Below are 16,910 nucleotides of genomic sequence, written 5' to 3' on the forward strand. Positions count from 1 at the left end.
AAAATTCAGGAACTAGTACCGAATGCCCATCAATAATTACGGTATAAGGAATTAGAGGAAAAAATGAAGTCAATAATAAACGTCAGGCAAACAAATTACAGGAAAAGTATAAGTTCTGAGGAAAGGCTGACACTATCGTTAAATTCAATATTCACAACGATTTTTTTAGGTTTAAAGTCAAAAGTGATGTTCACCTTCGAAACAACTACTGTATGTCCGTGGCAAAATATATCAAATAAAAGATTAGTGGCATTCTGCAGGATTCTAATAAAGTATTGATAAAAAGGACTGAAAACTGTTATGTACATAAATTTGAATTCATAATTTGAAGGTGCTACCATCAACAGTGGATATATATTTATTTAGGCCTACAGGTTTCTGGACATTGGTGACTCATACAGATTTAGGATTGCTCACAATACATCAGTGGATTTGTTCCTGTTATATATGATGCCATTCATAGAGCACTACAGCCACAATTCTTGACAGGGTGAAAATTCCAACAAAAGCCTCACAAAAGTGGCTCATTGTATTTCAAATATAAGACTAATACCATTTATGCTTATTTGTTTTAATGATGCTGGATCTTGAGGCATAATTACTGTCTTTTCAAATGATATTTTGAGGTGTTTATTAGATGGAGGTTAACAGCTTTTTTTTTTTTTTTCATACCACTTGGTGAGATCCCACCTACCAAAATAATAGACATATCAAGAAATGCTTCCAGTCAAAATTTACATTACCTAATGTAGAAATAGTGTGTCAAGTTTCATTACAACCCTGTAAATAATTTTGAAAGAAAGAAAAATGGACATATGCTCTGAATATTGTGAAAATGATAAAAGCAATGGAGTTCCTTACACTGTTTCTCTCCCTCATGATCCTCTGCAAATCTCTTGTCACCCTCCTCTTCTTTGTTATTGTGCCATGTTCAGAATAGTATCATATTGCTTTCATGACAAGCATGTTGCTGAATTTCTGTAGGCCTACTGTGTTTTGTGCAAAGAATCCAGGTCCATATCCAAACTTTGTAAGAATGACAATCCTGTCTTAATTTATATCATTGAAGACTACAGCAGCTTCGAAAGCAGCTAATTTTACCAAATGGCTGTGAAGAAAGGTTGTTTATGGACATCTCTTCCAAAGTAAATTCTCTTTAGGATTCTGTGTATTCACATATGTGTACATTTCTTGAGGAGTTCAGGTGAGGCTAGTGCTCTGTACACTAGCTTAATAACTATAGGAAAAGCTTCTGGAATATTGTTCTAATAAGTAAGTTGGCAGTGTAATGGACTGATACTTGTCACAACTACATGTAAATTACACACAAGGTCTTGATTATTACCCTCATCACTAAGCATAAAGTACTGTCTCCCCAAACTTTGCACTGGCAAGCTGATCTAATTGCTCACTTGGCAATAATAAAACCAATTAATATAAATCCTGCACTTCCATCCAAATTGCTGGTAAACTCCTTGGTACAGAGTAACACCTTTTTCCGCAAAGGTCTGGTAGGACTCTCCTTCTTACCACAATGTTGATTTTGCCTTTCTGTATATTGTTCATATGTAACTTTTTTACTGATATGAACAGTGCCAAGCCTATCTATCCATCCTGAAATACTTTCCTTATGAATCAGTTCAAGGAAAATGAAAACTTTGCCTTCAATTTCACCAAAAATGAGAACCAACCACTGCAAAAAATAATAGGTGCTAATAACAAGCACCTTGCCTTCTATTTTTAGAAGTGAAGAGTATGCCTTTCTAACAACTAAATAGACTACTATTGCTGTCTACAGTAAAATGTTATTTAGGCCTCAGGTGGTAAATGATTTAATTTTGCTATATCTTACATTGCCTGTCAAAACTGTTTGTAAATACCAATTATATAAATGAATGTTTGACAGAGTAGGGTGTATGGGCCTTGTAAGATCTTGGATTGACTTACAGGGTAATTAATCTACTCAACCTTTTATTACAAGCATGTAACTGTCATATGAATATATTTTTTATAAATAATGTACATATTCTGCCATCATATCCCATCATATCACACAAAATGCAGTTTTTTATGTTGTAGATTAAAATCTACAAAACTTTGGTGGAAACATCTGTCAAAATAGTTACAAATGAATTTTTCATCTTTGTTTTTCATTGTTTATAAGGATCTACAGCACAAGAAATAAAATAATCAGTCTACCTTGATGCCCTCTGTAGGCCTATATGTTATTAATAAATTATAAGTACAGTAACAGACATGAAAGTAGTGATCGCTGGTGCAGACAGGTACAATGGCAGGAGAGTACTTGGAATGAGGAGATAAAGGCTACCTAAGTTACAAAGTTATAAGGTGGCAGGGAGGGATTCTGTCAGGTATAACTGTAGTAAGAATTTTGTCCTATGCAAACAGCTTGGTCTATTGAAACTGTGCAATCTAATATTAATGGATCTACAGTACAAGAAATAAAATAATCAGTCTACCTTGATGCCCTCTGTAGGCCTATATGTTAATAAATTATAAGTACGGTAACAGACATGAAAGTAGTGATTGCTGGTGCAGACAGGTACAATGGCAGGAGAGTACTTGGAATGAGGAGATAAAATAGAACTGAATGTCAGGTTGAGAATACAAAACTGGAACAGGTAGATAATTTCAAATAGGTATTTAGGATGTGTATTTTCACAGGATGGCAGTATAGCAAGCAACGTTGAACACAGATGCAGTAAACCCAATGCAATGAGCTTGCAGTTGTGATCAACAGTATACCGTAAGAAGGAAGTCAGCTCTTGGACAGAACTATCAATACGCTGGTCTGGTTTCAGACCACCTGTGCTGTACAAACCTAGTGCAATGAGTTTGCAGTTGTGATCAACAGTATACCGTAAGAAGGAAGTCAGCTCTTGGACAGAACTATCAATACGCTGGTCTGGTTTCAGACCACCTGTGCTGTACAACTGCTTACTACATACACACAGAAAGGACCTACTACATGTATTTCAAAATACTCCTTTCCTTGTAAACCATACATGTTCTACCACATAAAATATACAAATTAAGATGTTGTAATAATGCTAATAATTAATAAAAATTGGAGTTAAGGTTCTTTCCCATCAGGTGCTAATACACATAACTCACTGAGGATTCCAATAAATATTGATAGATAAGAATAACAAAAAATGATTTAATTTAAAAAGTAGAACATTTCTCAAGAACATAAATTTTATTAGATTCTTTCTTGGTCTAACACTGTATACAACAGTTTCTGAATTTTAACTTTGAAAACCCTTCGACCTAGTACACTCATTCTTTCCATGTTGTCATGAAGACACTAAAAATAACATTGATTATATTTTCTTTTCAGTTTTAAGTATCTTTTCTAAATATTCACTTAACACATCACTGTCACTTTCACATTTCTGTTTCTTTTATTTTTAACTGCTGGCAAAGCTGTTTGTAGAAGCAGAAGCCACTGGACTGGAAGTTGAAGTCCCTTCAGTAATTTCTGAACTGTAGGAGTTAAACCCCTCCAACACAAATTATTTCTGCTTCCTCCTCCTATATTTCAGCTTGGTGAAAAGGCTCTCATACACCAGGTGCCACTTCCATAGATGTGTTTGTTATAGAACTGAAAAAAAATGAACAACATATTAATGCAATTCTTCTAAATTGGAGCTACATTTTAGTCTGGACACAAGCCTTCTGTTTAAGAAATTGTTACTTTCAATAATTATTTTAGTAAGATGATTGTTAGGTTAGATTATATTATATTTCAGTTATATCTGATAAATTAATGAACAGATGGGTGGAACTTATGGCCTACAGACTGAATCTTCCCCTCACTCTTTCACAACTAGAACACTGGTCTGTAATGTAGGCCTACTTTTAAAAATAAATATTACAGAATTGTACCTTCTTCCAGCAATGAAGAGTTCCAGAAAGTTGAGGGCATTGAAGTAGACCCATTTTATGTTTTCTGTACAGCAGAACCTGGGAGGAGAGGGAGGATGTTATCTCTCCAAGTTCGATATCCAGCCCTCAGAATTTGCCATGTTTTGGCACAACTTTTTCCTGAAACAATGAATCAGAATATTGTGACAAAGAAAATATACATGTAGTAGGCCTACTTATGGCATAGGCCTACACTTATTTGTCATTAAAGCAAACAATGGTATTCATTTCATTAGGTACGAGATGGAGGTTAGGAAAGCACTGCTTATGTTTTCCAAACATTTCTTCAGTTAAGTTACAAGAATGATAATTACTACTTCTCCTAGTGTAACTCTTTTTACCAATCTATTCCGTATAATATATTTTATCAATAAATAATCTAAGATAACACTATTCATAAGATAATCGTAATAAATCTAATAATTACTTACCAGTTTTTGTCCCAATTCTCCACACTATAGGATGCCATACAAAATTCACGGTCTCCCTATTACTATACCCAGGGAGTCTAGGATTATACACCACTTTGTTTTCATACACTAAGCAAATTAATGTTTCGATTTCATCAACAGATGACTATGTTGCGTCCGCCATTATCGAACGACTGCGACTGAAAAACGGACACGTCTGTTTTTACAAACCAGTCGATCTTCATCGCTCGTAGTTGATCGCTGACGATCGATGCTGTGTGACTGGTGCCACTGCCCTCTGTAGGTTTGTTTTCTTAGTCGGTCGATCGCAGTCGTTCGATCGAGCCTGTGTGACAGCCCCCTAAGCGTTGTGTTAAAATTAAAAATTAAAATTACAAAACTTTGTCTATTATATTCATGCCCTTGGGCTGACAGAATGCATCCTTGGGTTGATTAAGCATCTATCTTAGGTATTGTTGCTTATTCTGTTGAATCGAATCCCTTTTATACTTATGTACAATCGTGAATAGACTATCAGTAAAATTTGATAAATAAAGCTTGCGTAATAATTATAATAAAATATCATGTTACATCTTTATACCTTATTGCTGGAGTGATATTATTTTAGGCAAAATATAAATGCGTGTTGACCTCTATAAAATATTTTTACATAAACACACTAATGTACTTTAAAGTCTAATCATTGTACTTTAAAGTCTAAAATACTTATTGCTTGGATCTTGCGTTGTTATGTGGTAAAATATTATAACAATTTGTCTTATATAACATCAGATATTGATAATGTTTAAATATGCCGTGTATGGTTGGCTTTTAAATCTAATGATTAAATGTCAGTTCCTTCTTGCATAAAATTACAAGTTTCATATTATGTTGATTATGTATTGTATAAAACATAAATGTCTATTAAATTGAATGCTTATCATTTACTACAGAAGTTTTAAAAACACTTGAATGTCTAGTAATATAGTCAGTGTGTTTAGTGACACTGAAACGTGTTGGCCTTGATTCTTGCGTTATATTTCCATAATTTGCCTTTTTTTTTTTACATATGTCAAATATTGATCTTTATAGGTTCCATTTGTAAATAACAGCACTTTCCTATAATTGTGAAATGGATCAATATAAGCTTGATACGTGTTAAATTATGGAATATATGTGTGATTCAGTTCTGGCCTAACTTCTGGAGTTTTCTCCCATCAAATGCCGTAAGACTGTGGTGGTTCCTTTCCCTTTTTTAAGGCTGGTAAAGTTGCTGGATGTTTGAAATGCAAGTTTCTTGGCCGTTTGACGAGTAATGTACCTCGTACTGATGGTTCTAGTGTTGTCTAGTGTTGGCGTTCGAGACTGCAGCGCATGACCTTGAATGTGCCGCGCTGATCACCGGGAACTGGCGGTTTGCTTCTACAAATCTATTCGTCTGCGACTTCAAGTTATTTATAATCTTCATATATATTATTTGATAGTGTTGTGACTTTGTGCCTGACAGAGTGTGAAACTGACCCATTTCTCCAATATTCATAAACATTGTGTGATTTCGCCTACTTGTTTTTACGGCTGACGATGACCTGGACTAGGGTCGAAACCGGTCCCATTTAAATAAGAATGTAATTACATTTCTTTCTTTTATGTATTGAATTGGTTGAACTTCAATTATTTAATTTTTAATGTTTTCCCCTTAACTTCCCGATCAGATGTCATCATCATCATCATCCTAAACCATCTCCAGTTTCCCGGGTGTGGTATATGAGCCTCCTCCATCTCATCCTGTCCTTGTATCATTCTTCCTCCACCAACTTGTCCCAATCATGACCTCTCAGCAGTACATCGCTCTTAACTAAATCTATCCATTTCCTTCGTGGCCTTCCCACAGGTCGTCTTCCTTCTACCTTTCTGTCAGATTCCTTCCTTGCAAAACGTAAATATGAAAACAGCACATGAAACAAGTGTACAAAGGACGATGTTTGAAGAACGATGCCAATAAGATTTGAAAAATTACGAGTAACAAGAACTCGGGCGTGAATTTTTCAAACCTAAATAAATCTAGGAGAGAGTAGTGGTACAGAACTACAGCAGAGATGGACTTCACACACTCTAGTCGTAAAGCCTGGAACCTCATAAGAAAACTTGGTAGTGACCCTACATTGAAACACTGAAGTTTGCAAATGAACCCAAACACCATTGCCTCCAGACTGACACAAATCTCTAGAGCGAAGATGGACAAGGTACACGCAAAGTGTGTTAAGAAGCAACTAAGAACGAGATCACAGTTGACATCCCATCTGGAGTATTCCTGCGAGTTCAGTATTGAAGAACTGGACAAGGCTCTATCCAAAATAAAGATAAATAAAGCTGCTGGGCTGAGTTTCTGAAGGCCATAGGCCCTGGTACAAAACATTGGCTAGTCAACTTCTTCAGTGAAATTCTACAAACTGGTAAATTACCTAAGTTGTTAAAACAAGCCAAAGTAATTGCAGTCTTGAAACCAGGAAAGGAAGGAACTGATGCTTCACATTATCGACCAATTTCACTCCTTAGCGTAATCTACAAGATGCTCAAAGGAATGATACTTAACCGTATCCAGGAAGCAATAGAAAGTCATCCCAGTTGAGCAAGGGTGTTTCAGAAAGAATCGTAGTTGTTGTGATCAGGTGTTAACACTGACAACAGAGATTGAAGCAGGATTCCAGAAAAGCCTGAAAACTGCTCCAGCTTTTGTCGATCTTACATCAGCCTGTGACACAGTCTGGAGAGAGGGACTGTTGCTCAAGTTTGTTCAAGTCATCCCTTGTCAGAAGCTAGCATGCTTACTAAACAACATGTTATCCAACCGTTGACTTACTGTATTTCTGAACTGTGAAAGAAATAATGGTTTAACCCAAGGGTCAGTTTTATCTCCCATTCTATTAAATCTTTACATCCATGACCTGCCAAGAACAACTTCAAAGAAGATACAGTTTGCAGACGATCTAGCTTTAATTACTCAGAGTACGGATTTGGCACACTGTGAGGATGTACTTACAGAGGACCTAGCTACCGTGTGTGACAATTTTCACAAATGGAGACTCCAGCCAAATCCTAGTAAAACAGAAGTAACAGCATTCCACTTGCATAACATGGAAGTTAATTAGAAACTACATGTGGTTTTTAATGGAACAGAAGTCTCCCACAACTTCTTCCCAAAATATCTGGGCGTCATACTGGATCGATCCTTGTCGTTCAAACACCATTGCTCGAATCTGTCAAAGAAGCTGAATACAGGAGTAAATCTACTGCATAAACTAGCGGACAGCAAATGGGTTGCAGATGCAAACACTCTTCGCACTGCTTCACTTTCTCTAGCATACTCAGCTGGTGAGTACTGCGTTCCTGTGTGAGAAAACAGCGTACATTTGAGCAAGATTGACGTACAGCTCAATGAAACCATGCATGAGAGTTGTTACTGGTACAGTGAGGTCCACTCCTACTCAGTGGCTGCCTGTTTTAGCAAACATTGCTCCTCCAGATCTGAGGAGAAAAGCAGCGAAAGTACAGTTGCTCAAGAAGACCTTTGCACACAGGAACTCACTTTTGATCAGTGCCTTACGAGATCCACCTGTGATGAGATTAAAATCCAGGAATCCACTCTGGACTGATCTATTTACTTACTCCATGGCTCTACAGTCCTTTAAGGACCTTGGCCTCCTTGACCACAGCTCTCCAGTCGTCCTGGTCTTCAGCACGCCTACGCCATCTCCTGACTCCAACGGTCCTCAGATCAGTCTCCACATCCTCCAGCCATCTCATCCGGGGCCGACCTCTCCTTCTCCTGCCCCCAGGGTGTCCTGTCAGTGCTTTTCTTGAAAGTCTTCCCTCCTCCATCCGTTGTATATGCCCCAGCCATCCAATTCGTCTCATTTTGACTGATGTCACCAAGTCCGGCTCCTTATACAATAATCTTATTTCATTTGTTCTGATTCTCCATAAATCTTCCTCCCTCACCGGTCCAAATATCTTCCTCAGTACTTTCCTTTCCCACACATTTAATCTCCTCTCTGTGGCCTCAGTCAATACCCATGCCTCACTCTCATACATAAGCACTGGTTTAATTATTGTTTTGTAGAGGGTCAGTTTTAATTTCCTGCTTAAGTTTTTACTTCTCAGAAGGGGATACAGTGCCCTGTAGGATCTGTTGGCAGCCTTAATTTGATTTACAATATCTGTCTCAACTTTATTTTCTGATGTTATTACTATGTGAAGCTATCTACTGCTTCAAAGGTGTAACCATCCACTTGGAGTTTTTCAGTGTTCCTTTGATTTCTCTCCGTTACCATATATTTAAATTTAGCCTCACTTATCTCCAAGCCCAAGGACCCAGCCGCATCTTTCAGCTCCCTCAAGGCAGTTGTAAGTGCCTCGTTACTTCTAGCAAATATCACCACATCATCTGCATAAGCCAAAATTTGGATCAGTCTACTGTAAATATTACCACCCGGATTAGTAGTTACTGATCTTACAACTTTCTCCAACACTAGATTAAATAACACTGGTGATAAGGGGTCTCCCTGCCTTAGGCCTTCTTCGGTTCTGAAAGATCTTGACAGACTTCCCTGCACTTTTACCTGACTTCTGCTGTTTTCCAGGGTCATCTTAGTCAATTTTATTAACTTCTGTGGGAATTTAAACTCCTTCATTGTTTCCTACAATGTCGATCTCTTAACTTTGTCATAGGCTTGTTTAAAATCTATAAAAAGATGTCCTAGTCGAACGTTGTATTCATATGTCTTTTCCAGAGTCATTCTCGTGGTGAAAATATGGTCCATCGTCGATCTTCCAGGTCTGAAACCAGCTTGGTACTGCCCTATAATTCTTTCTGCTCTACTACTAACTCTCTTTGTTATGGCTGTAGCCCCATAAGCATATTCACTCTAGGTTGATGGAAGAATTTTCTATCTTGTTTCCAAAATTCTTCTGCATTTCATCCACTCTCTCCCTTTCTTCTATTCCTTCCTTGTTCCTTATCAATGTCTTTGTTATTCTCAGTTTCTCTTTAAAGACTGCCATATTATTTCGAGTGGGTCTCTGTAGCATTCTTTGTCGGGCAAGATTTCTCTCTTCCAGAACCTTATCCACTTCTTCGTCATACCATTTATTTCTACTCTGTTTCCTTCTCTCTCCAAGTACTTCTTGTGTCGTATTTATTGCTAGCATGGTTTCCTCCTACATTGTGTTGATGTCCACATCTCCCTTTCTGCCCATTTGTAGCTTTCTTTGCAGCCGGTCCCTATACTATTCCTCCTCCTTCTCATCCCTTAACAGTTCTACATTATAGATCTTGCTCTGCTCAGCTCTGTCCCTGGGTTTAATTGCCAGTCTTTCTCAGAACTTGATCCTCACCAGTATGTGATGTGAATCACTGTCTGCGCCACGCATGCTTCTCACATCCATTATATTGGAGGCATGTCGCGCATCTATCAGCACAGGGTCTATCTGGTTCTTTGTCAGACCATTCGGTGATATCCATGTCTCTTTATGGATCTCCTTATGGGAAAAACCTGTGCTCTTAATCACCAGCTCCTTGCTGAAGGCAAAGTCCACCAATTTCCACCCGTTTTCATTGGATTCTTGGTGTTTACTGCGATATCCTGCCACTGGGTGGTTTTCTTTCCCTTTGCCTACTTCGGCATTATAATCCCCTAGGACAACTTTAACATCATACCTGGGCAACTTGTCATATACTTGCTCCATTTTTTCATAGAACTGTTCTTTCTCTTCCTCTTCGGCATCCTCTGTTGGGGCATGGACACTAATTAGTGATATGTTGGCAGATCTCCCTCTCAATCTCAACCGGCATAGTCTGGGGCTTATTGCTTCATATTCAATCACATTATGACTGACCAATTTCTTGACCATAAACCCTGTTCCTATTCTATTTTCTTCCTCCTCACTATTGAACAAAATATAGTGCTGTAGATCTGTCACCTCGATTGTCTTCCATCTTATCTCCTGTAATGCTGCCACATCTATCTGATATTTAAATAATTCCTCCTCCAGTGTTCTACTAGCCCCGGCCTGAAAGATACTTCTCACATTTCGTGTTCCGATATATCCATATCGTTGCCATTTAGCGCGCTTTAGTCGTAAGTTTGGGACCATCTGGTTATCTTGATTTGGTTTCTGAACAATTGCAGTTTTGTGGTAGTGGAGTTGTTAGCCCCACGTACCAACCCCCAACCTGGACGACCAGGGTATCACTCTTAGTCTGGATCATCACCTTAGACCTGTCCGGCTTGGGTGGCCCTACCAGGAGCATATGTTCCCGCCGGCATAGCTCTAAGGATCATTTGAAGACGCAAGCCTCCAAAACACCCGGTAAAATGTATTTTGCCTTCGTCAAGGTGGTGATACCATCGGGAGGGGACTGATCTACACTCCTATGAAAAATTCAGTGTGACAGCAGAATGGAGACAGCGATGGGAACAATGTCCACCCACCAACGCCTTTCTGATTAAAGACCCAACGAAGAAAGTGCCAGGTTTCAATCTTCCTCGACATAAGTGGTCAAAACTCAACCGTTTCAGAACAGGCCCCGGCAGGTGCCGATATATGATGAAAAAGTGGGGATATCGTGAAAGTGCTGCGTGTGAGTGTGGTGCTGAGAAACAGACATTGCTTCATGTTGTTGAGAGCTGTCCACTGTCAGCATTTAAGGACGGTTTACGGGCTCTGCATGAATTGACACCAAGTGCAGTGGGCTGGTTGTCGAAGCTGGACATTCTAGTATAATTACCTCTATATTTTAATTTTTATGTTAATTGTATATTTTTACACATTATGCTTGTAAATGCCATACAATAATAATAATAATAATAATAATAATAATACCAGTCTTTGCTGTACAGGAGTGAAAGCTGGATGGACTAAGATTATCTTAGCTATGAGTTAGAAGTAACAGACATGAAAGTAGTGAGAATGATGTGGGTAAAATGGCAGGAGAGTACTCAGAATGAGAGTAAGTTAGGAATGAACTTGATCGATGAAGCTGTGCGCATAAAGCAGCTTCATTTTATTACCACCTAATCGATACTTTATTAATGCCTCAGGCAAAATTGAATAAAATTAAAACTTACAGGAGTCAGATGAGGCAAAGCAAATGGAGCTTATGGATTCACTTGGTTAATTTAGAGAGGCTTGCAGACTGAATGCTGAAAGGGATAAGAGTCTGTAATGAAGATGTTTGTATGCACACCAGTAGCATGATGGAGATAAATAGAAGCTGATATTAACAATTTTTGTGGACTAGACAAAACTCACCCAAATCCTGACTTGTCTGGCTCAATTTTAAGGTAAACCATTCTTCATGGAACATTTAGCAATATTTTAAATCGTTTATGTAACAGGAATGCTCCTGAGTTACAAAGATTTTGTTTGGAAGCATTGTAGGAAATTTTTGCCAGGTCATCCATTGGGGAGAGACTTGCATAGAGCTCTCATTATCCCTATTTCTGTCTGTCTTTCAGAGCAATGTTTCAGGTGTTGAAATTGCCACCAGATATAGCTTCCAGTTGTAAGAAAAATACATTGAACTTCTCACAACCATGATTTTTGAACCTTATAAAAAGAAAAATGTTTCTTTCGGTTAAGTAATTCTACACCCTTCCACATGCCACGAGTTCGAGCACGTTCAACTAGATCTGTGCTGAGAAAACGAGACTGTTCAGAAGGCACAACACAATAATGGCAGTTTATTGAAACATTCCCTTCTGTTAGTCAGCTCCACATACAGGGTGTATCCGTTGTGATCGGGGATGATGGATCAATTTGAGATAAGGAACCGTACTCCAGGAACGTTTGAGTCAGAAATTGTTGTTTAACATCTGTTCATTCTTAACACGTCGGGGTGTCGGTATTTCGTCCCGGAGCAGTTCTTTAACATGCCGGAAGCAAACGACATGGGGTTGTCCCCTTTAAACATCCTTAAAAGCCACCGACCTCAGACGGGTTTGAACCCGTTAAGTTAGGATTAGTAGACAACGCCGTTTCCACTACACCACTGCGGCCGCCAATCAAAATTTTAAGCAAAAATCACTCTGATACCTCCGAATGTACTGAACTTGCAGATATGGTGCTCGTGTATGGGCAAGCAAATGGAAGCAGCAGAGAAGCCGAACGGTTGTACATATCCATGTAGGAGACATGCGGCTCACATGATGTTTCCACAGATGTTCCAACGATTAAGTGAAACAAGGCAATTGGTACCACAGTACAATCACCAATGAGGATGACGAATTACAGGGACTCCTGACTTAGAAAGTGCAGTGCTTGCTCGCTTGGATGAGGCGCCTGGAATCAGCACTCGAGCAGTTGCACGTGAAATGAATGTTTCGCGTACGAGTGTGTGGCGAGTATTACATGAAATGCAGCTACATCCCTACTATCCACAGAAAGTGCAGGCTTTGAGTTCTGCTGACTTCGCACCTCGAGTCAGCCAGTGATCCTCACTCTCTAGCATATGTGCTTTTCACTGTACGGTACAGATTGCTAAATGGTCACAATAGTCATGTTTGGGCAGTTGTGAAGAGCCACCAGCACAAACTTTCTGCCAGTCTGTGGGCAGGCATAGTCAATGATTATGTACTAAAGCCCGTTTCTTCTTCTTCCCCCCTAAATGCAGCAGTGTGCACAGTGGTGCTCATTCCACTTGCCCTGATGTGTTTCAACATGATGGAGCCCCACCTCACTTTGGACACCTGGATTAAATAAACCCTGCAAAGTGGATAGGAAGAAGAGATCCTGTTTCGTGGACAGCTCGTTCACCTGATCTCACCCCACTTCATTTCTTCTTGTGGGGCCGTGTGAACGAGACACCTGTCGAGACTGAAGAGGACCTCTTGACAAGAATTGTCACTGCTTACGATGCTGTTCAAACGACACCGGGGATATTAGAATAGGTACAAGAGAACTGTGTGTGATGATGCCATTGACACAAGCGGACACATTTGTTGTAAATGGAACAGCTTGTGATGATACCTGTGAAGGTAAACTTAAATGAGTAAAATTTTGCTTAACTTTTGACTCGATTGTTTCTGGACTATGGTTCCTTGTCTCAAATTGATCCATTTGCCTTCCTCCATCGTCCCTGAAAATTTGGAACGTCATCACAGATATGCTCTGTATAACCATAAGATAGAACTATTGGAGTGACATATTGTGGGTGTTTCAGTGTAGAATATGATTCGGGCAAGATGGAATTCTGCAGGCTTGATACTTTCTCAATAAAATAATGCTCATTTTGTGAGCTAAAATTGTAGTTTTGGTGCAAGTAGCAACTGCAGTAATTCTGTCGACCTTGGACATTAACATGTTCATTTGAAATTTGAAATTACTTTTCATGCAGGAAGTTTATTTTTTCCTCCATAGATGATGAGCCTGAATGTGTCAAAATCAAAATGCCTGCTCGTGATAGCCGAGGCCATATTGTAGTTGTTCAGTTTCCCGTTTTTCGGTGCCAGCCAGATTGGAATGTTCCATCTTCCTCTGTCCAACCACCACTGCTGCTGCTCAACTGTGTTCTTTCAAGTTCCTTTTTGATCTACCTCTTGTTCTCTTTCCCTGCATCCTCTTAACATGTCCAAACTATCTCTATTCTGTTTGAATGCTTTTGTACTCAATTTCCTTCCTGAAATACTATTTCGCCGAGCTCGATAGCTGTAGTCGCTTAAGTGCGGCCAGTATCCAGTATTCGGGAGATAGTAGGTTCGAACCCCACTGTCGGCAGCCCTGAAAATGGTTTTCCGTGGTTTCCCATTTTCACACCAGGCAAATGCTGGGGCTGTACCTTAAGGCCACGGCAGATTCCTTCCTGTCACATCGTCGCAATAAGACCTATCTGTGTCGGTGCGACGTAAAGCAAGTAGCAAAATAAAAAAATAAAAAAATAAAAAATAATACTATTTCTAACTTTGTTCTGATCATACTTTTTTCTCCAGTTCTTTGAGGAGTCATTTATTGGCATATAGGGATAGGATTTTGGCTACATACATAACTACAGTTTCCAGAACTGTTTCATAATGAGGTATCTTTGCGTTTTGGGAAAGGCATTTTTTTTGTTGTAGATGATGTGTGATGTTTGGTATGCTATTTCAAGTTTGCGTTTTAATTCCCTACGTGCTTCCTTGACCAGCCCATTTTTCGTGATGATCTCGCACAGATAACTACATTTTTCTACTTGGCTAATTTGCCATGTTTTGTCTGGAGTTTTAATGGTGGATCTTTTATGTTAGTCGTTACTTGTGTTTTTATAACATCAACTGTTTGGCAATTTCCTTTAACTGTTCTATTTGAATCCTTGCAGTTTTCACATCGTTAGAATGGTCTAGATAGTCTAGAATGATCCCCTTGGATTCGTGCCCATTCTCACTGGGCTGTAGCCTGTTCCCATTAATCTGTTAATCTCTTTGATCTTCTCAAGAATGCAAAGAGATGTCCTTGGAACATTATCTTGGGTTTTGTATGACTGGTCTATCCAGTCATATGTCCATAAAAGTTGACACATACTGTTTGTTGGACCTGTAGAGTACGATACCTGATGATCGTTTTGAGGTTATGGATCTGGTCGGCTGTTGAGACTTTTCCTAAAGCCCCCTCAGTATTCACATATTTGATGCTCGACTTTTGCTTCTAAATGATCCAGGATACATATAAATTATAAACATAAAAATTTTCCACCTATTTTTATGTTTATAATTTATATGTAATCTCAGTTCAATACGGACCAATAACATGAAGTTTATAACCCTTGATGATCCAAGATAGCAAGTGAGAAAATGTTGTAGGTTACCAGTTGCTCCTCTTTAGTTGATTTTTTTCATGTTGCCTTTCTTGTGTAGTGCATAGATCTATTATTTTATAATAATTGTTGCAAAACATTCAATGAAATGTGAAGTATGGAATGCTGTTAAATATATTCTGTAGGTGGCATCTATACTCAGCAACCAGCTCCAGCAAACATGGCCTTCAGTATGCCTCCCGCTGCTACCATTCCCAACGGTATGATGGCGGCTCAACCACTTCCGGGAGGAGTCTTGCAGGTACGTTTTAAAAGGTACGGGTACCTGAAATTATCATTATTTGGGAATGTAAAGAATTCTCTCTGTACCAACATATTAGTATTTGTCCTTGACAAGCTGTTGGAGTGAGAGGCCTGACTGAAGACAGCGTTGTGCTTAGCCAGGGTACGAGAGGTGATAAATGGGCGCCTGCTATTGGCTGTCTTGTAAGTGGTGAAGTTAAAGCTCCAGGCCTTCTCTTACACCTAACCACAACATTAAAATTACACTATATCATTACATTCATGAGAAGCTCTGTATTAGTACTATTATAATTCTGTTTTTTTCAGAATTGATATAGATTTGATGCTGTTGTTATGAAACTTTAGTCATCTTTGTAATATACACTTACTGGTGTCCTGAAATTTTATAGTAGTTTTTTTGGAAAATATGAAAATTATGATGTTGTGAAGGATTAGTGACAGTTGCTATGGTTATTATAAACAAGTCTTTTATATTCTTTGAAGATTGAAGTTCCTTTATGCGGTGAATATTTTAAAATTATGAAATTTTATACACTTTGGGTCTTACTAATAAAAAGTCCTTATACCGTTGTTTAACTCTTGTTTAGTTATACAGTGAATAAACTCTGTATAAGCGTTTTACATTTTTCTTACTAATAAACGGGGTATACGCATTGTATTACTAAACAAAACGTATACACTCGTTCCAAGGAGTAGGAATCTCTTCCTGCAGTTCACTGACGTATTTCGCACGTTCACCGCCTTTATGATCGCTTCTGCTGGTTATCTACGAGCAAAACTTTCCGGAAAGTCGCACAGTAGCACGGCATATCGAAAAGGCAGTGGCAACACTAAGTGAGACAGCTGGAAATTCGCTTATTCTGATATCAACATTTCTTCAGCTTGCTTGTGTAATGAACGCCAAAAAAATAAATGGAATGGCTTAAGAAAAGATCAGGGATAGTACGGAAAACGTAATCAATTGTAATTGAATCGGCGAGTTGAAAAGGGTACACATTCCAAAATCCTTACTTTTCAGGAGAAAGGAAAACCTGTTTTGTAGCTAAACGAAAGGTTAGATCAAAAAAGTTTCTATTAGGCATTTATACATCATATTTCTACGTATTCAACTACAAACTATGGAAATCATATTACGTACGGTTTTCAAGTTATATCATTTTTTATGTCAAGGAATATGTCCCTTTTTATACTCAAATTTGAGAAAGATCTAAGATCTTTGTAGAGACAGATAATGTATAATAAACTCGCAATTTTAAGTCTATTAAGCAGTAACACATTATTATACAAACATACGCCCAACCATCATTTCTTTTATAGTTATTCATTGTCATTCCGTGAGACAGCTGGAAATTGACTTATATTGATATCAATATTTCTTCAGCTTGCATGTGTAATGGACGCTAAAATGAAATGGAAAAGCTTAAGAAAATATCAAAAGCTCCAAACTGGGGTAGTTCGGAAAA

At 38.5% G+C, this 16,910-nt stretch overlaps 1 protein-coding gene and 1 long non-coding RNA gene across 3 annotated transcripts in view; one reads left to right on the forward strand and one right to left on the reverse strand.

The window, feature by feature from the left end:
* The window catches only part of LOC136876053 (stromal membrane-associated protein 1), a 213,675-nt gene that overhangs the window by 125,691 nt on the left and 71,074 nt on the right, over positions 1 to 16,910 (forward strand). The window contains exon 6 of one of the 2 annotated variants that reach the window (XM_067149679.2): positions 15,330 to 15,459. In XM_067149679.2, the coding sequence (XP_067005780.1) occupies positions 15,330 to 15,459 (130 nt within the window). The remainder of the gene's footprint in view (positions 1 to 15,329; positions 15,460 to 16,910) is intronic. The other variant, XM_067149678.2, reaches the window with a different exon arrangement.
* Positions 3,245 to 4,400, reverse strand: LOC137501170 (uncharacterized). Its single transcript, XR_011018394.1, has 3 exons — positions 4,380 to 4,400; positions 3,910 to 4,068; positions 3,245 to 3,625 (listed from the first exon to the last, which is right to left on the reverse strand). It is a non-coding gene; the product is annotated as an uncharacterized lncRNA (long non-coding RNA).

Source organism: Anabrus simplex, chromosome 6, assembly GCF_040414725.1.
Source record: "Anabrus simplex isolate iqAnaSimp1 chromosome 6, ASM4041472v1, whole genome shotgun sequence".
Lineage (NCBI taxonomy): Eukaryota > Metazoa > Arthropoda > Insecta > Orthoptera > Tettigoniidae > Anabrus > Anabrus simplex.